Source organism: Capricornis sumatraensis, chromosome 2, assembly GCF_032405125.1.
Source record: "Capricornis sumatraensis isolate serow.1 chromosome 2, serow.2, whole genome shotgun sequence".
In the NCBI taxonomy this organism is placed as follows: Eukaryota; Metazoa; Chordata; class Mammalia; order Artiodactyla; family Bovidae; genus Capricornis; species Capricornis sumatraensis.
In genome coordinates, this window is record NC_091070.1 from 48,225,929 (window position 1) to 48,250,741 (window position 24,813).

A 24,813-nucleotide genomic window follows, 5' to 3' on the forward strand; every position below is an offset into this window, starting at 1 on the left:
TTTATGTATTATTAGTGTAAAAAGTACTATAAGCCTATTACCATACAGTATATATAGCTCATTGTGTTAGCTGGGTACTTAGGCTAACTTGACTTTCGAACAAATTGTGAACTTATGAATGTGCTCTCAGAACAGAACTCGTTTGCATGTAGGGAACTTACTGTAGTCATGTTTATCAAGTATTTAGGTGCTGGGAAGTGAACATATTAAAAATGTGTACAAAGTCCCTGTTCTCAAACTGCCTAAGTGTGTAGGAGAGAATTATGTAAACAAAGCAGAGCAAAAGAATGCAATTCATGCTGCTGCTGCTAAGTCGCTTCAGTCGTGTCTGACTCTGTGCAACCCCATAGACGGCAGCCTACCAGGCTCCTCCATCCCTGGGATTCTCCAGGCAAGAATACTGGAGTGGGTTGCCATTTCCTTCTCCAATGCATGAAAGTGAAAAGTGAAAATGAAGTCGCTCAGTCATGTCTGACTCTTCGAGACCCCATGCACTGCAGCCTACCAGGCTCCTCCATCCATGGGAGTTTCCAGGCAAGAGTACTGGAGTGAGTTGCCATTGCCTTCTCCGGCAATTCATGCTACTATGTACCAAATGCCACGGCCACAGAACCCTTGCACTGGTCCAAAAGGAGGAGTGATTTTGCAAGTGGAGATTAACTGTTGCAGAGAAACTTTCAGTCATTAGGGACTAGAGGGTGTCCTAGTTTGTGGGGAGAGGAGGGTGCCTGAGTGGGGTACGATGGAAGGTAGAACTCAAGCATTAAGCTGGGGACAGACTGCATTTCCTGCCAATGGGTTTGGGCTCCTTGCTTCTGCCTCTGGGGAGCTTTCAAAGAATTTTTGGCAGAGTAACTTGATCAGATTTGTCTACTAGAAAGGAAGCACAGGTGTGGGAGGGATGGACTGCACAGGATGGATAGCAGATGAAGAGACTGGGAGAACCCAAACAAGCAGCTGATTTAGTGGTAAGTTTTAATGCTCAGGAAAAATACACAAGGATCTACTGAAGCCCACTATTCAGAATGAGGTCCTGATATTCTAACATTTAGTTTGTGTGTGTTAGTTGCTCAGTTGTGTCTGACTCTTTGCGATCCCATCGACTGTAGCCCATCAGGCTCTGTCCATGGGATTCCCCAGGCACGAATACTGGAGTGGGTTGTCATTTCATTCTCCAGGGAATCCTCCGGACCCAGGGATCAAACCGTCTCCTGAACTGCAGGCAGATTCTTTACCACTACACCACCTGGGAAGCCCACAACACAGTTCAATATCCTTTATAAAAGGAATGCGTCTGCCATGTTGGACAGCAAAGCAAGGACTTCCTGTACAGGGAGACATGGTGAGGGCTAGTTACTGCCTGAACTGGTAAGCACTGGAAGGGTGGGAGCAGGGAGGAAAGGGGTCTGCACCCCATAGATTAAAACTACAATCTTGATTTTAACAGAAACAGGGCTAGAACAATACATTCCCAGCACTGATAGGGGTTGGGGTGTTGGATTCCCTTCTAACTGGGAAACTTTCAGGTATCTAGAGGAAGGATGAAAAGACACTTAGTTCTGAATTAAAACCTGGAACTCCTTTTATCATAGAAACAATGTTATTAATACATTATATGGCAGGCCTCTTGAATGAATTATTCTTCAGTTGCTCAGTCAGGTCTCTTTGCAACCCCATGTACTACAGCACACTAGGCTTCCCTGTCCTTCACTATCTCCCAGAATTTGATCAAACTCATGTCCATTGAGTCACTGAAGCCATCCAACCATCTCATCCTCTGTCGCCGCCTTCTTCTCCTGCCCTCAATTTTTCCTAGCATCACAGTCTTTTCCAATGAGTTGACTCTTCGCATCAGGTGGCCAAAGTGTTGGACCTTCAGCATCAGTCCTTCCAATGAATATTCAAGGTTGATTTCCTTTAGGATTGACTGGTTTGATCTCCGTGCTGTCCAAGAGATTCTCGAGAGTCTTCTCCAGCATCACAGTCAGAAAGCATCAGTTCTTCAGTGCTCATCTTTCCTTATAGTCCAACTCTCACATCCATACATGACTATTGGAAAAACCATAGCCTTGACTAGATAGACCTTTGTTGGCAAAGTAATGTCTCTGCTTTTCAATATGCTATCTAGGTTGGTCATAACTTTCCTTCCAAGGAGTAAGCGTCTTTTAATTTCATGGCTGCAATCATCATCTGCAGTGATTCTGGAGCCCAAAAATATAAAGTCTGACACTGTTTCCCCATCTATTTCCCATGAAGTGGTGGGACCAGATGCCATGATCTTCATTTTCTGAATGTTGAGCTTTAAGCCAACTTTTTCACTCTCCTCTTTCACTTTCATCAAGAGGCTTTTGAGTTCCTCTTCACTTTCTGCCATAAGGCTGGTGTCATCTGCATATCTGAAGTTACTGATATTTCTCCTGGCAATCTTGATTCCAGCTTGTGCTTCTTCCAGCCCAGCGTTTCTCATGATGTACTCTGCATGTAAGTTGAATAAGCAGGGTGACAATATACAGCCTTGACGTACTCCTTTTCCTATTTGGAACCAGTCTGTTGTTCCATGTCCACTTCTAACTGTTGCTTCCTGACCTGCATATAGGTTTCTCAAGAGGCAGGTCAGGTGGTCTGGTATCCCCATCTGTTTCAGAATTTTCCACAGTGTATTGTTATCCACACAGTCAAAGGCTTTGGCATAGTCAATAAAGCAGAAATAGATTTTTGTCCTTTATTGTGCCCATCTTGAATGAATAGCAAGTCTGAAATCTAGTCCATTTATATACTATTACATTGTCTTCTGGATAGTTTACTAACAACCAGATTTTGGGAACATGACTTGTCTGTAAAGTAGAGATTCTCTGTAGTTGAGTTTATAATCATGCTATGTCATCTGCTATAAATTCAAGGTCATCTTGAGAATTCTTTGTTTTGCTGCAAAGAACAATATCAGGAGCTATCACCAAGGATAATGGCTTGGAAACAGTTCTATTTGAAAAATAAGTCACAGTTTTTGGTTTTGCTAGAACTTTATTTATGGTATCAAGATTTTTAAAAATGGTTTTATATTTTAAAGTATGCAATAAAATTTGATACATTAATCTTGGTAATATTTCCCATATCAGAAGATTTTAGAAAACAATATCAAGTGGCTTATAATTCAAAAGAGTTGTTTGACTTGATAATTCTCTGGAATTTCAGATTATAAATAAGAAACAAAAACAATTAAAACCTTTAAATTAGGATGAAATGCGTTTGTAATACAATTTTATGTCTGTTAAAATTTGATTACAGAGAAAATATAGGCTAAAATTATGTGCTTATAAGTTCTAAAAAAATATGACATCCTTGCTCTAAGAAAATGACCCTATTTACTTCCAGCTGTAGAATGTGTTTTGAGATACTTTGCTGTTTGGGATGAGGGGCTGTGTTGCTTAATACAGGGTCCTTTCAGACCATCACTGCATACCTGGAAAATGAAGCAGATGCTGGTCTGTGGCTGGGTGCTGGTGGGAGTGTCTGGTCTTATTAATATGCTGTTTTATCTGAGTCACAGAATCATCCAAGTGAATGAGTCAGATGAAAAGCAAGCTATATATTTTCTCAAGCTCTGAAATCTGCCATATTTGACAGAAGTGATATTTAAACAATCACGTGGTAAAATCTGTTTTTAACAAAAGCAGTTTTCACGTTCAGTTCTACATAATGAGAACATTCCAAAATGCATTGGCCCATCTTAACATTACTTTGCTCATGTGGAGAAAATGAATTCTGATGGTAAGATCCATATACAGATAAAAATACGTATACATAGATTTGTATATATTCAATACCAGAGATGATCCTTCCCTGTCTGTTAGCAGTCAATTCATGTTTAAATGAAGAGATTTCTCTTTGGGAGTGTGGTTCATGTTCACACCTGATTTGACAAAATCTGATGGCCGGCACAAAGTACCTTCTGATTGTATGAGACTTTACAGAGCATCTCTCTGGAACTGACAACAATCTTACAATGAGAGCATGCATACATAGTTATTTTCCTTTGACAGATGAAGAACCAGGAACCCAGAGAGGTGAAGTATGTTGCTTCAGTTTAAACATTTCGTAAGTGATAAAAGCAGGGTGTTTCCCCTGAATGCTGGTTAACACAGAAGAAGATAAGACAGAGGGTGCATGGATCTGTGAATTACTTTCTCTAAGCTGGGCTGCTGATGTGATGTTGGGAAAGTGGCTTTGCTTCTGTCACTTATGAGATCCCTACCAGGTGCTGAAAAGTACACATGGTATTAGACCCCAGCAAACTGTAACCAACAGCCAGATATACTTTTTTACACCTCTTGGAGTGTGTGTGTGTGTATTTGAAAAGACATAACATATATTTACAATTATCCCTAAATCACCAAAATACCATATTGAGAAATAGCTTTAACTTTTTTCAAGAGCATTTTTCTATACAATCATTCCAATATAGGTATAAAATATATAAATACAGCCTTGGCACACTTTACCTTTGCAGGTGCACTGGAACACTTTCCCTTTTGCCTTATTCTGCTCACCCTGACTTTTGATTGTTTCAAAATTCCTTTACACATCTCTAAGTTCCTTGAGGATGGGGATGGATTTCTTTGAAGCTGACAACTCTCACCCTTTGGCCTAGACAGAGCTATGCATATCACAGGCATTCAGTAAACCTTTGTTGAATGCACGCACAGGATTTTTATGTACTTCTATTTAGCTAAAGTAGAAGTCTATCTCTAGCATTTTGCCTAGAGTTTTGGATTTATAGCAAAATATTTTCATAGTAAACAGTTTTTTAAAAAGCATAAGAAACATGGTAATAAATTTAATACAAATGATGCACTGTAACTATTCTTTGGTAATTTTTAACAAATTATTTAGTTTGACTAAAGTGAAATACTAAAAATATAAAAATGCAACTACAGAAATTAGCTTAATCTGTAAACATAATAAACCCTGTAAACATGTAAGGACTACATAATTGTGCAAGTGTAAAGAATGACTAGTAAAGGCAAGTATTATACATTTAACTTAGTTCTTCAAGGCATATTTAGGAATACTGCTTTGTCAAGCTTTAGTTTGAAGAAGGAATTCTTTTAACTAAATGAAAACAGTAAAGAGTAATGGCTCTATCAATGAGCCATAGGATATACAGGCAAGAGGGAGGCACTGATACCTTTCAACCTTCGCAATTCTGAATTTGCTTCACATGTCCTATGAACTACCTTGTTTAGTAAAACCGCATACTAACAAAAGCCAAATACTTTTAAAATGAAGAAGTAGACAGCTTTTTGTAAGTGAATCAGTTGACTGAAAATATAGGTAACACACTTTGCAAGATTCTTCCAAAAACCTGCTACTGCCCATGCGGTAGGCAGGTCTAAAAAATAATAACTAGCTGCAGGCAGCATTGAATATATTGTCGTGTACTCAGTATTGAAGTTTTTTACCCCAAATTTCAGTTCTCCTTCTCAAAAAAATCACACTTTTCACACATGTCACTTATCACAGGTATTCACAGTTATCATTTCAGTAGTTTAAGAAAGAACTGCCTGGCAAATACTGTAAAAGAGGTAAATCCAAGGATAAATCTCACGTTTTCAGGCACACAGGACTTAAATCCTTGGGTGTGAACTCAAAATAGAACGAAACAACTATGTAAATGCAACACATTACTAAAATGAATGAAATAATGGAAGAGTTGTCATACTAGCTCTTCTAATTTGTTGACACGATTTTCTCCAATATCTGAGAAGCATCAATGGCCAAGGATTAGTAGTTTCCTGGAAAATTTTAAGTCAAGATTTTGCTTTAAAAAAAAAGTGGCAGTAAAACACCATAAATGGTTACTTAAAATCTAATCAACGCCATCAAAACCCTGAGTGTTCTCAATGGCCATCTGAAGTTTATCCCATAATTCTTCAAATGATTCATAGGGTGGCAAGTCCAGGCGATTAAAGCTGAAAGAACAGAGACAGGCTGGTTATGACGGACAGTGACAAAGTGACAAAGCAAGTTCCCAGGGCAAACTATTCACAGTGCAGCTATTTGTGACAGAATGTTCCAACAGCAGGAAAAGACCTTTTCTCCTCAGGGAGAAGGAAGGTCTAGGATTGGACCTAAGGTGTGGATTCTCTTCATGACTTCTTGGTGGTGACCTCTCACCTCCACCCTGACCTCCAAATGTTTGGGTTCCTGTCATTTGAACCTTCAAGAGGAAATGTTCTAGCCCTTTGTAGAATGGCTTATCATTCATGTGATGGAGGCAACATATCATCAACAGTTCAGATGTGTCTCTCCCATGTTCAGCTACCCGGACTTAAAGCCCAAGCCTGACTGGTAAAGAAACACCTGTTCCTGAGTTAGTCTTACTGTCTCTCCATCCTCTCCCTCCCATCCCCCACCTCATCTGCTACCAGCACACCACAGAGGGAACTAGACCTTCTGTGTCTAGACTGAGAGAGGACGTTCTCTCTCTGAGGACTTGGTTCTCTAGGGTCAAAGAAACTGCTTACCAGGTATGAGCTCTTGGCAGCTTCTCAGGTGTGCCCCACTGCTCAACTGTAAATGACTGTGGTCCGTTTGAGCCTACAAGGAAGAGAAGTTACTTTGGTTTCATTTAGCCTTTATAGGAGCTCCTGAACATTTCACAGCTCACTTTTGCTAATGCAGAACTTAAAACACACAGATCATTCATCTAGTTTCTTTAAATTTGAAAGAAATAATGCTATCTTGGGCTGATGACTTTACTATCCAGCCACGAAATGAGGACTCCTATCAGTTTGTCTGTGGTCAAGGTACCACTCTGACCTGGGGGGCATGTCTAATGGGACTTTTGCTGTTCCCCAGCCGTGCATTTTCATATACCACCTCTATCATCAGTCAGTTCAGTCACTCAGTCGTGTCCAACTTTTTGCGACCCCATGAATCGCAGCACGCCAGGCCTCCCTGTCCATCACCAACTCCCGGAGTTCACTCAGGCTCACGTCCATCGAGTCAGTGATGCCATCCAGCCATCTCATCCTCTGTCATCCCCTTCTCCTCCCGGTACAAAGAAAATGGGCATTTTTTTGAGTCCCACTGAAAACAGCTTTAATTTTTTTCTGATTGTTTTTCTCTATTGCTTTTTTTTGCAGTAAGATTATATAATGAAAGATGTAAAGATCACCTGAAATTTCACTGTTAAATCTAAGTAAATATCCTATCATTAATCTTTTTCTGCATATGCATAGAATTTTATGTGCATGGGATCATTTATACATGCTACATTTTTCTCTTATTATGAATATTCTTAGAAACTTTTTCTTCCTTTGGAGTTTTATTCAATTATTTCTTTTGCAATTCTCAACGTCCTCCAACCTCCCAGGTCATCAATGCTAACAACCTGATGAGTCACCTTCCTTACTTTTCTCTATGTCTCAGACTCATATCCAAATATGTGTGTGAGAGTATAACTGTCAGAAGCAGTACTAAAAATACTATTTTCCATACTTCTGTTTTCTCAAAAAGCACTGCTGTTCACACATCACCCATCACAATTATATCTACAGTTTAGTACTTTTGTCATTGTATTTTCCACAACATGGAATCATATATTTTCCTGTCTCTTGATTCTCTCACCTGAACACTCCATTTGAAAAACTCCCCTATTAAGTCAACCAATATAAATGTAACATAATTCTTCTTTCTTTGGGGGCTAAGCCACACTTCATATGGGATGCCAGTTCCACAAATAGGGCTCAAACCCAAGTGGAAAGGGTCAAACCCCTGCTGTGGAAGTGTGAACTGCCAGGGAAGTCCCCGTAACATATTTTTTATTGGCTGGATAATACTGTATTGTAATATTAACATTCTGAAGCAACTTCTACTTCTTTTGTAAATCCATAAGAATTTGAATTCATAGTCTAACACTAATAACTCTGGACCTGTGTATGAGATAGTGTGTTAGTTGCTTAGTCATGTCTGACTCTTTGCGACCCCATGGACTGTAGCCAGCCAGGTCCCTCTGTCCATGGAATTTCCCAGGCAAATATACTGGAGTGGATAGCCATTCCCTTCTCTGGAGGATCTTCCTGAACCAGAGGTCAAAGCTGGATCTCCTACATCATAGGCAGATTCTTTGCCATCTGAGCCACCAGGGAAGCCAGTATGTGAAGTATCTCCTCCAAATTCCAAAAAATGCATGCCACCAGTGGGTGACTGTAGTTCTGGGCTGCATATAGGAGGACAGTGGAGCTAGAGATGGAGGGGGTGCTTGCCCTGGTTTGATTTTCTCTACTGACTGGATAAAGAGCTGGAAGAGAGAATGGAATGTGAGTCAGGGGAAACCACTGGAAAGACAAATCCAGTCAGGTGGGGAATGAGCATGTTGTTGAGTGGCAACTCTACAGTCTCATCCTTCTCCTTGGGAGAGAAGAGTCAGCTGCCTGACAGGTTCTACAAACAGATGTTCAGTTAAGCTTAACAAGGAATCCACATAGGCCAAGGAAGGGATAGAAGGGTTCTGATCTTGGCTATACCTCCTCTGAAGAAGTTGTTTTTCTTGATATCTTTTAAAGCAAGTACATGCCATTCCAATAAATAGAATATTTAACTGTGTTTATTCCATTCTTTCCCTCAAATGTATTTCACTATGATACACTCTGTATTTTGTTGTACACTTATTAACACCCTGCAGAACTTTATATGCTGTCTATCTTAAACCATCACACCACGGCAATGTTTTTTTCTGTAACAGAATGCAGAGTGGGAATCAAATTTAAATTCCAAGAATGGAAAGTAACTGGAATCATTTCCTGCGTTCAGTTATCTCTTTTGCTATCTTACTGAGAGTCCCTTGGACTGCAAGGGGATCAAATCAGTAAATCCTAAAGGAAATAAACCCTGCATATTCATTGGAAGGACTTCTGCTAAAGCTGAAGTACTTTGATGCTAAAACTCCAGTACTTTGGCCATCTAATGTGAAGAGCTGACTGGCTGGAAAAGATCCTGATGCTGGGAAAGACTGAAGGCAAAAGGGGAAGAGGGCAGCAGAGGATGAGAAGGTTAGATAGCATCACTGACTCAATGGACATGAATTTGAGCAAACTCCGGGAGACAATGAAGGACAGGCAAGCCTGGCATGCTGCAGTTCACGGGCTTGCAAAGAGTTGGACATGATTTAGCAACTGAACAACAAACAACAACAACTAAATAGTAGGTGTACATATATTTTGATCTTCTGCAGTGTATCTAACTGTAATCATTTAAAACTATGAATTCTTTTTAATTAATTAAACATTTGTATACATGAAAGAAGACTGAAGACTAGTCAGTCATGAAAAAGACAACTGGCATCAGCTCCATTTTTAAATGATCTATGGAAAATCCATACCATACAGTTCAGCAAATCCATTCATAGGCACACGTGATGTGCCAGTGACAAACTGAAGTAATCGTATTCTTTTTTCTGAGTCCATCATTAAAACAGCCTGCATAAAATAAAAGCAGCATTTAGGAACATCACTGGAAAAAATGTTAACAAAACTACCCTGAAAAATGTTACCAGAGTTTAGTTAGAGCCTGAATCATCACTTATGAAATTTGCATGTTTCCTTTACTTCAAGTTGTGTTTATGGTGGTTTACAAAGTTCTTGAGACTCCATTTCCAAGGCTTCATGGTAACTGTTTAGAATGGGGTTATAGCCTAACAAAGTGACAAAGTTTCCTCTTGGATGTGACTATGTGGCTTTTTAAAAATTGTATTTACTGGCATACCCATTTGTCTATCACATTCCAAGGAGCCAAGTAGGAGTCCCAGAGAATACACTGCAGGTTACAAGTTCCCTTGAAGAATCCCTTCTTTAGTAAGGAACCAAGAGCCTATCTCTCTCAGCTAACACTGCCACTTACTACATTTTACTTACCTACAAATAAGTATGTATGGAGGTAAATGTATATAGTACAAAATAAAAAATAATTTTTGTGGGGCTATATACTAGGTTGGCCAAAAAGTTAATTTGGTTTAAAAGTAAAATTTAAAAACATATTTTTCATTTTCACCAAGAACTTAATTGAATAACATATTCCTTAACTGAGCGAAAATATATTTTTTGTCTTATCTATATGTGATCCACTAGTATAGGTAAATATGATTGAATCTATCAAAAAGTAACATAAGAAAATGGAAGCCGCCTATTACCTTCCAAAACCACTGGATGACTTGATGATTTATGCTGTAGCCATTTTTGTACTTTGTGTGTTCTCTCCAGTCATTCACATCCACATCTCCCAAGCCACACATCAGAAGCTACGTAAGAAGAAATGTCAAACTGTAGACCAGAAAAATCAGGGATACAAAAGTCCTGTTTTAAGATAAAAGCAATATTTCTTACCTCTAGTTCATTTTCATCAAAAATTTTGATGAGATCCTGTGGTATCAGTTCAAAAAATCCCTAGAAGAAAGAATGTATTTAAAACCCTAGTTAGTGGGGTCAATGGACAATTCCATATTTCAGTTACTGGGTGGGACTGGCGAAATCCCATACCCACACAGATTCCTACCCCTACATGGTTCATGGGCTATTTAACTGACATTTCAATGTCAGCAAGAAAGTACACATGTCCGTTCTCCCACTGATTCCTCAAAGTGGCTATTTTCAAACCACCTCACACCTTTCAAGCTTCCTTCTTCTCTGTGTTGCCCTTTACAGCAGATAATTTCTATTTGAGAGAGAAAATAAAAGCAGTTCTGCCGGATGGAATTCCCTTCAACATTCTGCACCCCCACTTAGCACCAACATCCATGAGGGTCTTGTCCCCATTGCAGTGGAGAGAGGGACCACTTCCTCTCTGTGCTTCATTTGTTTCCCCAAGGATGTCTTCACCAAACCTTTACTAGCTCGTGGTTTGGTTGGTTTTTTTTTTAAGATTTTTTGGGGGATGTGGATTATTTTTCAAGTCTTTATTGAATTTGTTACAACAGTGCTTTTATGTTTTGGTTTTTTGGACACGAGGCTTGTGGGATCTTAGTTCCCCAACCAGGGATGGAACCTGCACCTCCTGCATTGGAAGGCAAAGTCTTAACCACTAGACCATCAGGGAAGTCCCTATTAACTCACTCTTGATGCATCTGAATTTATTCAAGCCATATCTACTTTCAAAACAAAATAAGAAAGCAAACCCCCCTTTCTTCTCTTCATATCCATGTTCTGGACAGTGTTACTACACATTACCAAATCCACTTGCTCCCCCTTATTTATCCCTCAACCACTGCAATCTGACCTCTTCACCAATGCTTCCCTGAAACTGTCCTGGAGAAAGTCAAAGACAACTTTGTGGCTACATCCAATGAATACTTTCTAGTTCCCTATCTTATCTGACTTCTCTATACTAGGATATTGTTGACAATACCTTTGTTCTTGAAACTCTGTCTGCTGTTGATGGTTTTCCTCTTATGTCTCTGCCTTTGCTGATTTTCTCTGATGTCTCCTTTCCTCCTGTCCATTCCTTAAATGTTGGTGTTCCCACATCCCCATGTGTGGCTATCCACTTTCACCATTCTTAACATTCTTTTGAATTTTCCATCTTGTTTAGTCCACAGCTCCACAGAAAGCAGACAGTCCCCAGGTCTCCATCCTTTAAAGCACCCTGAGCTATAAATCTCCCTTCCTGAGTATCATTCATGTACATGTATTGCTCTGTTCCCCCTGTCCTGATCATTTCCCCTGGGGTGATTCCAGCACTTGCTCGACTAGCCTCTGCTGCTTGTCTTGCCCTCCTCTAGCTTACTATTCATTCATACCACTTTTAGAAAGATCTGAGCAAAATATACACTGAATCTTGGTATTTTATTGTTAGCAGCCTTTAATGTCACCTTTCTTCCTCACTGGACTTCAGAGAAAACACCAAACAAATAGGCCCCTCATCATCTGGTTCCTCCCATCTCTCCAGACTTAGTTCGCTTCTTACATCCCCATTGGCTCAGATGGTAAAGAATCTGCCTGCAAAGTAGGTGACCCAGGTTGGATCCTGGTTGGGAAGATCCCCCAGAGAAGGGATGGCTACCCACTCCAGTATTCTTGCCTGATGAATTCCATGGTCAGAGGAACTTGGTGGGCTACAGTCCATGGGGTTACAAAGAGTCAAACACGGCTGGGCAATTAACACTTGCATCCTCTCATCCAGTACAACTGCTTGTATTTTCTCTAATGTGTGCCCAGTTTGTCTTATTACTAGACTTTACATGTGTTGCTCCCTCTGCTTGGAACTGTATTTCCTTCTTCTCTGTGGCTGGCCAATCCCTCTACCCATCCCATGCCCCTGCCCCCACCTCTCCCTGCTCTGGTTTCTACCTCTCTTCTCTACTCACCTAGTACTGTGGGCTTCCCTGGTCCATTTCACCCTTAGATTCTCTGCTCCTTGACAATAGGACCTACGTCCTTTTGCCTTGCATAGCACCAGACACATGGTCAGTGCTCAGTATTGAATAAATGAAAAAGTGTGTGATATTTAACAGAAGTCTTTTAATTAGCTTAGGAAATGAGTGCTCTGGCAACAGCCTAAATGCTCATCAATTTGGAATTTTTAGTGACTTATGAATTTACATTATGAATAAAATACAGCTACAAAGAAAGGTCACTATATATCGTGATATGTGAAACACCTCTAACAAGTATTTGACAAAAGAAGAAAGGGAGTCACAAACCAACACGTATGGCATGATCCCATTTAGGAAAAGACATAAATGGCATGTTCCAGGGGTTCCCAGGGTCTTCCCTAGTGGCCCAGATAGTAAAGAATCTGCCAGCAATGCAGGAGAGCTGGGTTCAATCCTTGGGTTGGGAAGATCCCCTGGAGAAGGGAATGGTTACCCACTCCAGTATTCCTGCAAGGAGAATTCCACAGACAGAGAAGCCTGGAGGGCTACAGTTCATGGAGTTGAGAAGAGCTGGACGTGATGAGTGACTAACACTTTCACTTTTCAGGAGTTCCCAACCCTTAGGGCATGAATAAGTGCTGGTCTGGGGAACTGGGCCACACAGCAGGAGGTGGAGGTGGGTGAGCCAGTGAAGCGTCATCTGCTATTCCCCATGACTTACATTACTGCTGAACTATCCCTCCACCTGACCCGAAAATCCACAGAAAAATGGTGTTCCATGAAATCAGTCCCTGGGACCAAAAAGATTGGGGTCTGCTGATATATTCCACATCCCTCTAGGACTCTTGCACCTTTGTTCACCTATGTTTACTTAAGGTGAGGGGAGGGGACTATAAAAGGTGAGGGGGGGTCCATGCTACGGAGGACTATTTATTGCATGGAGTTCTTGAATGATTGCTTTTTAACTCAACATCTATTCATTTAATACTCTATTAGTATGAAAACAAGGGCTTCCCAGGTAGCTCAGCTGGTAAAGAATCCACCTGCAATGCAGGAGATCCCAGTTCAATTTCTGGGTCAGGAAGATCCCCTGGAAAAGGGATAGACTACCCACTCCAGTATTCTTGGGCTTCCCTGGTGGCTCAGCTGGTAAAGAGTCCACCTGCAATGTGGGAGACCTGGGTTTGATCACTGAGTTGGGAAAATCTCCTGGAGAAGGGAATGGCTACCCACTCCAGTATTCGGGCATTAAGAATTCCATGGAGTGTATAGTACATGGGGTTGCAAAGAGTCAGACACGACTGAGTGACTTTCACTTTACTTCAGGATGAAAACATGGGCTTCCTTGGTGGCTCAGAGAGTAAAGAATCTGTCAATGCAGGAGACCTGGGTTTGATCCCTGGGTGGGGAAGATCCCCTGGAGAAGGAAATGGCAACCCACTCCAGTATTCTTGCCTGGAGAATTTCATGAACAGAGGAGCCTGGTGGGCTACAGTTCATGGAGTTGCAGAGTTGGACACAACTGAGTGAGTAACACTTTACTTCAGTATGAAAACGTAATTCAAAATGGCTTTAAAAAGCAAATCATATACTACTTTTTTCTCTGATACAATAAGGCCCCTTTTTTCTCTGATATGATATAGACCGTGCTTTGAAACTATAGGATAGGAAACAAAAGAAAATGAATACCTCTTTAAAAGCAGCCATTTGCTTCTGGATTCGGTTTACAAATCGCCACTGTATTACAAGACTAGAAGAAATAAAACATTTTATCTTTTTCACAGGGAATAAGAAAAGATGTTAAGGTACACGTATTCTGGTTAGAAACAAAAATTAAATACTAGCTTAAGTCCAAGGCAAGAACTGAATGAGTAAGTAAAACTATAGAATTGTTACAGAAAAGAATATTGAGACTCTGACTCTAGAGAAAGAAAAAGAAGATAACAAAGAATCTTCACAGGAAGAAGTACAAAATTATTTCCAATGAAGTATTTACTAAAAATAGTAAAGTATAACAAAATACTCACTAAATATATTCCTTTTTGTTCTTATTGGTGACAACTATTTCTGATCCACCACTTTTCAACTCATGTTGATGTGTCTGAAATTAAGAATGATACCTTGTATGTTATTTTAGTGAAAAAATAAAGTATACATATTACAGTTATCTAAGAAGCCTGGTGTTTTAAATTAAATCCACTCAAAAGCTAAGGAAACTTGAAATACTGGTTTTACTAAAATACATATGGAATGAGTCAAAAGTCAAAGAAGCAGAAATTCTTTCTGAGAGACAGCTTTTGTTATGGGAAAATAAATTTTAAAATAGAATGCAGAAATGTGTTGAGTATATGCATTATTTAATGTCTAAATTTATAAAATTTTGCTTGTTATTAAACTTAAGTTCTAAAGCTTCACAATTTGTGTACAATTTAAATAAATCAAAATTTACAAACCTGTCCAAAAAGTTCTTCATCTATGACAAACCTGAGGTCCAATTCTGTTGGATCATTTTCAAGAATCCATCTTAATGAATTGTAATATTCACTATCCTAAATGGGATAAATTGCATATTTAAAATTTCTGTACAGAAAGAAGATATGTGAATCTGCAAAGAAAGTAGCCGAAGGTCTGAATAACTGGACAGAAGATGAAAAGGTCAGATGGATCTCTTTTACACACACACACACACACACACACACACACATACACACACATTACAAAAAGAGATGAGTAGTAAGTACATGAGTATAAATACAGATATTGGGACTTCCCTGGCAGTCCAGTGGTTAGGATGCCATACCTCCACTGCAGGGGGGGTGCGAATTCCATTCCTGGTTGGCAAAGTAAGATCCAGCATGCCACAGGGTGTGGCCAAAAAAAAAAAGCATTTATCAATAGCATGGTGCTGCTTAAAAGTTTAGAAGTCTACTTCTGTTTAGAAGCAGTGGAGGTACAGATTTTTATTATCCAGTTAAAGGATCAGTTCTGAGATAGATCCTAACTTCCATGATATTCAGGGGCTCTCAGCACCAGTCCATATGGCCAATGAGACTGTGTTTGAAATGCTTAAGTAACTCTGAGGAGACTGCTATTTATATTTGGCCCTAAATTGAAGAAAAATCTCAAATTAAATACAGAACCTTAATTTTCTAACTCCAATAACTATGCAATGTTATGATTTATAAAGAACTATACTGTTCATGGGCTTCCCACATTGCTAATGGTAAAGAACCCACCTGCCAGTGAAGAAGACATAAGAGACGCAGGTTCAATCCTAGGTTGGGAAGATCCCCTGAAGGAGGGGATAGCAGCCCACTCCAGTATTTTTGCCTGAAGAACCCCATGGACAGAGAAGCCTGGAGGGCTATAGTTCATAGGGTCGCAAAGAGTCAGACATGACTGAAGCAACTAAGCATGCATGGACATGATGTTCATACTGATAATATGTCACAAGAAAGGGACTTGGTACCATGGCAGAGGCCTTGGAATCCTTGTGTTCTACACGTTGTATGATGCTATTCAGCATGGGTTATAAGGGTATAGCCAAGGATTTAATTCTTGGGTTTCTGTTTCTCTGTAGTAGCCTAATTTCAAAAGTTTGCTTTGGACTGCCAGTTTGAAAACATGTCATTTATCACAAATGATCACAATTCAAATACTGATACAAGAGACACATAAAATTATTGTATATAGCATGCTGAAGTATTTAGGGAGAAATTTACTCATACCTGAAACTTTCTTTGAAATGCATCAAAGAAATAAGATGGATTGATGGAGATGGGGGGAGCAGACATGTGGAAAAGTATGTCATGAAGTAAGTACGATAAAAAGCCAATTGTGGAAAAAAAAAAAAAGCCAATTGCAGAATCTGGGTGGTAGATATACACATATCCATTGTAAAACTTTTTCAACTCTATTCTATGTTAGTAAATTCTCAAAATAAAATGTTGGGGGAAACGTTCATTTATATTTGGAACATCTGTTGATTTTATCATTAAAAAGTAAGTCTTTAAAATACTCAGTTGCCTGTTAAATTATACTTTATATGATAAGTGAAAAAGACATACCACTGACTCCATATCATGAAGTGTTATTGGCTTGTGCAGCATCATCTTATAAAATGGGCGGATGAAAAAACCTTGCAAAAAATCAAATATATTTAAAATGATTACCAAGCAAAAGAAATCAGATAATTACATACCAAAAAGTTTTATGCTTAATATTAACGATCTGAGTAAAGTAAATCAGAAAGAGAAAAATAACTATTATATATTAATGCATATAAATGGAATCTATAAAAATGGTACTGATGAACCTATTTGCAAGGCAGGAATAGAGACACAGACATAGAGAACACTTGCAGACTCAGTGAGGGAAGGAGAGGGTGGGATGAATTGAGAGAGTAGCATTAAAACATATATACTACCAGGGGGCCGTACTAAGATGGCAGAGGAACAGGACAGGGAGACCACTTTCTCGCCCACAGATTCATCCAAAGATCATTTGAACGCTGAGCAAATACCACAAAACAACTTCTGGATGCTGGCAGAGGACACCAGGCACCCAGAAAGGCAGCCCATTGTCTTTGAAAGGAGGTAGGACAAAAGATAAAAAGAGAGACAAAAGAGTTAGGGATGGAGACCCGTCCGGGGGAGCGAGTCACAAAAGAGTAGTTTCCAAACACCAGGAAACCCTCTCACTGGCAGGTCTGTGGGGAGTTTTGGGATCTCAGAGAGCAACATAACTGGGAGGGAAAAATAAATAAATAAAACCCACAGATTACACGCCTAACTGCAACTCCCAGCAGAGAAGTAGCCCAGATGCTGGCGTCCGCCACCAGCAAGCGGGGGCTGAACAGGGAGGTGTAGGTGGCATTGCTTAGGGTAAGGACCGGGCCTGAATGCCCTGAGGGCAATCTGAGGGAGCTAACGTGAGATAGCAACCCAAACTGTGGGATAGCCAGAGAGAGGGGAAAAAAAAAAGAGGAAAGAGAGAGAGAGAACTTTCCCGCGAAAAGCTCTAACCTAAGGCACTGCAGGGTTCGCTCACAGAACAAAGAGCAAATACCACAGGAGAGCTAGCCAACAGCAGACCAGCCCATCCTTCACTGGAGGCAGAGAGGCAGGCAGGTGGCAGCCAGGGCCAGAAGGCAAGGGGCAAACTCGGCCCCAAGGATGCATCCTATACCAAACTGCAAGTAGACTTCCAGTTGCTAACCAAGTCTTCCTGGGATCCTGGACAGTTGACATCTGCCAGGAGGGTCGCAGCCAGAGATCAGCTCCCCAGAGGAGATACATGGCACACCTGAGACGGTGCTCCCACTGCGCACCAAGGAAACTGAGGATCTGGAATGGGAGAGGTGATAAGACGCATTGCCCCACCTGGGGAGTGTGCACTCACCAACCACCTGGTTACCTGAGCTGCTCAGACCTGGGAAGGGCACAAAACGCAGTCCCAACTGAGTCTGTGCCTTTGTGGAGTACCCGAGAATCTGAACATGAGCGGTTTAGACCTGGAAAGTGCACGCAACCTAGGGCCACCTTAGACAGTTCCCCTGTGGAGCAACCTGGAGCCTGAGCAGTGTAGACCAGGAAAGCACACATGCTATGTGTGGGGGCAAACCCAGTGTGGCCCAGACATTGTGAGCACTCCCCACACATGCCAGTGATATTTGTTTGCAGTGTTCCTCCCTCCCCGCAGCACAACTGAACGAGTGAGCCTAAATAAATGACCACTTTTGCCCCCTTGTATCAGGGCAGAAGTTACATACTGAAGAGACCTGCAAACAGAGGAAGCCAAAATAAACAAAGAAGAGGGAACCACTTTGGAAGTGACAGGCGCAACAGATTAAAACCCTGTAGTTAGCATTGGCTACATTGGAAGGGACCTATAGACCCTGAGGGAGAAGGCAATGGCAACCCATTCCAGCACTCTTGCCTGGAAAATCCCATGGACAGAGGACCCTGGTAGGCTGCAGTCCATGGGGTCACAAAGAGTTGGACATGACTGAGCGACTTCACTTTCATTTTTCACTTTCATGCATTGGAGAAGGAAATGGCAACCCACTCCAGTGTTCTTGCCTGGAAAATCCCAGGGACAGGGAAGCCTGGTGGGCTGCTGTCTATGGGGTCGCACAGAGTCGGACACGACTGAAGTGACTTAGCAGCAGCAGCAGCATAGACCCTGGGAAGAAGTATAAGCTGGAACAAGGAACTATCTGAAACTGAACTGACCCCACACTGCCCTCAACAGCTCCAGAGACATTCCTAGATATATTTTACTATTATCATTTTTTAGTTTTTTAATTTTTAAGTTCCTTATTATTCCTTTAATTTTCATTTTTAAAACCTACTATCATCTTGCAAAAAAAGACCCTATTTTTAAAGCACATTTCATATATATATTTTTTATAACTTTTGCAATTTTGGGTTTTTTTTAATACTGTATTTTTGAGAGTCTAATCTCTACTCTAGATTTTTAATCTTTGCTTTTCGATATTTGTTATCATTTCTGTACCTTTAAGAATCCAATCGTCAGTACCCATTTTTACTCAGGAGTGTGATTACTGGCTTGATTGCTCTTTCCCCTTTTGACACTCCTTTTTCTCCCACAGGGCACCTCTATCTCCTCCCTCCCCCTTCTCTTCTCTACTTAATTCTGTGAATCTCTTTGGGTATTCTGGGCTGTGGAGAACACTTAGGGAACTGATCACAGGCTAGATAGGTCTCTCTCCTTTTGACTCCCTGCCTCTCCTCCTGGTCACCTCTATCTCCTTCCTCCCTCTTCTCTTCTCTATGGAACTCCGTGAAACTCTCTTGAGTGTTCCAGACTGTGGAGAGCAAATAGGGAATTGATTACTGGCTAGACTGCTCTCTCCCCTTTTGATACCCCCTCTTCTCCTCCTGGTCACCTCTATCTCCTTCCTCCCTCTTCTCTTCTCTATGTAACTTTGTGAACCTCTATGGGTTTCCCCCACTACGGAGAATCTTTTCATCATTAACCTAGATGTTTTATCATTGGTGCTATATGGATGGAGAAGTCTTGAGGCGACTGTAAGAATAAGACTGAAAGCCAGAGGCAGGAGGCTTAAACCCAAAACTTGAGAACACCAGAAAACTCCTGACTCCAGGGAATATTAATCGACAAGAGTTCATCCAAAAGCCTCCATACCTACACTGAAACCAAGCTCCACCCAAGAGCCAAAAGTTTCAGAGCAAGACATACCAAGCTAATTCTCCAACAACACAAGAACATAACCCTGAGCACAAAAATACAGGTGGCCAAAAGTCACACCAAACCTATAGACACCTCAAAACTCACTACTGGACATTTCATTGAACTCCAGAGAGAAGAGATCCAGCTCCACCCATCAGAACACTGATGCAAGCTTCCCTAACCAGGAAACCTTGACAACCCACTCATCTAACCCCACCCACAGGGAGGAACCTCCACAATAAAGAGGAACAACAAACCTCCAACATACAGAAAGGCCACCCCAAACACAACAAACTAAAAAGATGAAAAGGCAGAGAACTATTCAGCAGGTAAAGGAACATAATAAAAGTCCACCAAACCAAACCAAAGAGGAGGAGATAGGGAGTCTACCTGAAAAAGAATTCAGAATAATGATAGTAAAAATGATCCAAAATCTTGAAAACAAAATGGAGTTACAAATAAATAGTCTGGAGACAAGGATTGAGAAGATGCTAGAAAAGTTTAACAAGGATCTAGAAGAAATAAAGAAGAGTCGATCAATAAGGAATAATGCAATAACTGAGATCAAAAGCACTTTGGAGGGAACCAACAGTAGAATAACTGAGGCAGAAAATAGGACAAGTGAGGTGGAAGATAGAATGGTGGAAATAAATGAAGCAGAGAGGAAAAAAGAAGTAAAAGAAATGAGGACAACCTCAGAGACCTCTGGGACAATGTTAAATGCCCCAACATTTGAATCATAGGAGTCTCAGAAGAAAGAGACAAAAAGAAAGGCCATAAGACAATACTTGAGGAGATAATAGTTGAAACCTTCCCTAAAATGGGGAAGGAAATAGCCACCCAAGTCCAAAAAACCCAGAGAGTCCAAAATAGGATAAACCCAAGGCAAAACACCCCAAGACACATATCAATCAAATTAATGAAGATCAAACACAAAGAACAAATATTTAAAGCAGCAAGGGAAAAACAACAAATAACTTACAAGGGGATCCCCAAAAGGATAACAGCTGATCTTCAATAGAAACTCTTCAAGCCAGAAGGGAATGGCAGGACATACTTAAAGTGCTGAAAGAGAAAACCTACAGCCCAGATTACTGTAGCCAGCAAGGATCTCATTCAAGTATGAAGGAGAAATCAAAAGCTTTACAGACAAGAAAAAGCTGAGAGAATTCAAGACCACCAAACCAGCTCTTCAACAAATGCTAAAGGACTTCTCTAGACAGGAAACACAGAAAAGGTTTATAAATTCAAACCCCAAACAACAAAGTAAATGGCAACAGGACCATACTTCTCAATAATTACCTTAAATGTAAATGGGTTGAATGCCCCAATCAAAAGACAAAGACTGGCTGAATGGATACAAAAACAAGACCCCTCTATATGCTGTCTACAAGAGACCCACCTCAAACCTAGGGACACATATAGACTGAAAGCGAAGGGCTGGAAAAAGATATTTCATGAAAATAGAGACCAAAAGAAAGCAGGAGTAGCAATACTCATATCAGATAAAATAGACTTTGAAATAAAGGGCGTGAAAAGAGACAAAGAAGAACACTACATAAATGATCAAAGGATCAATCCAAGAAGAAGATATAACAATTATAAATACATATGCACCCAACATAGGAGCATCACAATATGTAAGGCACATGCTAACAAGTATGAAAGGGGAAATTAACAGTAACACCATAATAGTGGGAGACTTTAATAACCCACTCACACCTATAGATAGATCAGCTAAACAGAAAATTAGCAAGGAAACACAGTTTAAATGATACAATGGACCAGTTAGACCTAATTGATATCTCTAGAACATTTCACCCTAAAACAACGAATTTCACCTTTTTCTCAAGTGCACATGGAACCTTCTCCAGGATAGATCATATCCTGGGCCATAAATCTAACCTTGGTAAATTAAAAAAAAAAACTGAAATAATCTCAAGCATCTTTTCTGACCACAATGTGGTAAGATTAGATGTCAACTACAGGGAAAAAACTATTAAAAATACAAACATATGGAGGCTAAATAACACACTGCTGAATAACCAACAAATCACAGAAGAAAAAAAAAATCAAAATTTGCATAGAAACAAACGAAAATGAAAACACAACAACCCCAAACCTATGGGATTCAGTAAAAGCAGTGCTAAGGTGAAGGTTCATAGCAATAAAAGCTATCTCAAGAAACAGGAGAGAAATCAAATAAATAATCTAACTCTACACCTAAAGCAACTAGAAAAAGAAGAAATTAAGCACCCCAGGGTTAGTAGAAGGAAAGAAATCATAAAAATTAGGGCAGAAATAAATGAAAAAGAAACAAAAGAGACCATAGCCAAAATCAACAAAGCTAGAAGCTGGTTCTTTGAGAAGATAAATAAAATAGACAAACCATTAGCCAGACTCATCAAGAAAAAAAGGGAGAAGAATTAAATCAACAAAATTAGAAATGGAATCAGAGAAATCACAACAGACAATGCAGAAATACAAAGGATCATAAGAGACTACTATCAGCAACTATAAGCCAATAAATAGGACAATTTGGAAGAAATGGACAAATTCTTAGAAAAGTATAACTTTTCAAAACTGAACCAGGAAGAAATAGAAAATCTTAACAGACCCATCACAAGCACAGAAATCAAAACTGTAATCAGAAATCTTCCAACAGACAAAAGCCCAGGACCAGATGGCTTCACAGCTAAATTCTGCCAAAAATTTAGAGAAGAGCTAACACCTATCCTACTTAAACTCTTCCAGAAAATTGCAGAGGAAGGTAAACTTCCAAACTCATTCTATGAGGCCACCATCACCCTAATACCTAAACCAGACAAAGATGCCACAAAAAAAGAAAACTACAGGCCAATATCACTGATGAACAAAGATGCAAAACTCCTTAACAAAATTCTAGCAAACAGAATTCAACAACATATTAAAAAGATCATACATCATGACCAAGTGAGCTTTATCCCTGGGATGCAAGGATTCTTCAACATTCGCAAATCAATCAATGTGATACATCACATTAACAAATTGAAAGATAACAACCATATGATTTTCTAAAGAGATGCAGAGAAAGCCTTTGACAAAATTCAACATCCATTTATGATTAAAACCCTCCAGAAAGCAGGCATAGAAAGAACATACCTCAACATAATAAAAGCCATATATGATAAACCCACAGCAAACATTATCCTCAATGGTGAAAAACTGAAAGCATTTCCCCTAAAGTCAGGAACAAGACAAGGATGCCCACTCTCACCACTACTATTCAACATAGTTTTGGAAGTTTTACCCATAGCAGTCAGGGAAGAAAAAGAAACAAAAGGAATCCAGATTGCAAAACAAGAAGTAAAACTCTCACTGTTTGCAGATGACATGATCCTCTACATAGAAAACACTAAAGACTCCACCAGAAAATTACTAGAGCCAATCAATGAATATAGTAAAGTTGCAGGATATAAAATTAACACACAGAAATCCCTTGCATTCCTATACACTAACAATGAGAAAACAGAAATTAAGGAAACAATTCCATTCACCATTGCAATGAAAAAAATAAAATACTTAGGAATAAATCTACCTAAAGAAACAAAAGACCTATATATAGAAAACTATAAAACACCAATGAAAGAAATCAAAGATGACACAAATAGATGGAGAAATATACCATGTTTATGGATTGGAAGAATCAATATAGTGAAAATGAGTATACTACCCAAAGCAATCTGCAGATTCAAGGCAATCCCTCTCAAGCTACCAACAGTACTTTTCAGAGAACTAGAACAAATAATTTCACAATTTGTATGGAAATACAAAAAAACCTCGAATACGCAAAGCAATCTTGAGAAAGAAGAATGGAACTGGAGGAATCAACCTGCCTGACTTCAGGCTATACTAAAATGCAACAGTCCTCAAGACAGTATGGCACTGGCACAAAGACAGAAACATAGATCAATGGAACAAAGTAGAAAGCCCAGAGATAAATCCATGCACCTATGGACACCTTATCTTTGACAAAGGAGGCAAGAATATACAATGAAGAAAAGACAATCTCTTTAACAAGTGGTGCTGGGAAAACTGGTCAACCACTTGTAAAAGAATGAAACTAGAACACTTTCTAACACCATACACAAAAATAAACTCAAAATGGATTAAAGATCTAAATGTAAGACCAGAAACTATAAAACTCCTAGAGGAAAACACTGGCAAAACATTCTCTGACTTAAATCATAGGATCCTCTATGACCCACCTCCCAGAGCAATGGAAATAAAAGCAAAAATAAACAAATGGGACCTAGTTAAACTTAAAAGCTTTTGCACAACAAAAACTATAAGCAAAGTGAAAAGACAGTCTTCAGAATGGGAGAAAATAATAGCAAACAAAGCACCTGACAAAGAATTAATCTCAAAAATATACAAGCAACTCCTGCAGTTCAATTCCAGAAAAATAGGCGATCCAATCAAATAATGGGCCAAAGAACTAAATAGACATTTCTCCAGAGAAGACATACAGATGGCTAACAAACACATGAAAAGATGCTCAACATCACTCATTATCAGAGAAATACACATCAAAACCACAATGGGGTATCATCTCATGCCAGTCAGAATGGCTGCTATCCAAAAGTCTACAAACAATATATGCTGAAGAGGGTGCAGAGAAAAAAGGAACCCTCTTACACTGTTGGTGGGAATGCAAACTAGTACAGCCACTATGGAGAACAGTGTGGAGAGTCCTTAAAAAACTGGAAATAGAACTGCCATAAGACCCAGCAATCCCACTGCTGGGCATACACACTGAGGAAATCAGAATTGAAAGAGACACGTGTACCCCAATGTTCATCGCAGCACTGTTTACAATAGCCAGGACATGGAAGCAACCTAGATGTCCATCGGCAGACAAATGAATAAGAAAGCTGTGGTACATATATACAATGGAATATTACTCAGCTATTAAAAAGAATGCATTTGAGTCAGTTCTAATGAGGTGGATGAAACTGGAGCCTATTATACAGAGTGAAGTAAGTCAAAAAGAAAAACCAATACAGTATATTAACGCATATATATGGAATTTAGAAAGATGGTAATGATGACCCTATATGCAAGCCAGCAAAAGAGACAGAGATGTAAAGAACAGACATTAAACTCTGTGGGAGAAGGTGAGGGTGGGATGATTTGAGAGAATAGCATCAAAACATGTACATTATCCTATGTGAAATAGATTGGAAGTCCAG

At 39.8% G+C, this 24,813-nt stretch overlaps 1 protein-coding gene across 2 annotated transcripts in view; it reads right to left on the bottom strand.

The window, feature by feature from the left end:
• Positions 1 to 3,069: 3,069 nt before the first annotated feature.
• NEDD4 (NEDD4 E3 ubiquitin protein ligase) overlaps positions 3,070 to 24,813 on the bottom strand; it is a 91,830-nt gene continuing 70,086 nt past the window's right edge. For both annotated transcript variants that reach the window (XM_068964446.1, XM_068964445.1), the window contains 9 exons: positions 16,435 to 16,505; positions 14,821 to 14,916; positions 14,395 to 14,468; positions 14,057 to 14,117; positions 10,383 to 10,442; positions 10,190 to 10,297; positions 9,383 to 9,479; positions 6,525 to 6,597; positions 3,070 to 5,969 (listed from right to left, as the gene is read on the bottom strand). In XM_068964446.1, the coding sequence (XP_068820547.1) occupies positions 5,867 to 5,969; positions 6,525 to 6,597; positions 9,383 to 9,479; positions 10,190 to 10,297; positions 10,383 to 10,442; positions 14,057 to 14,117; positions 14,395 to 14,468; positions 14,821 to 14,916; positions 16,435 to 16,505 (743 nt within the window). In that variant the 3' untranslated portion in view covers positions 3,070 to 5,866. The remainder of the gene's footprint in view (positions 5,970 to 6,524; positions 6,598 to 9,382; positions 9,480 to 10,189; positions 10,298 to 10,382; positions 10,443 to 14,056; positions 14,118 to 14,394; positions 14,469 to 14,820; positions 14,917 to 16,434; positions 16,506 to 24,813) is intronic.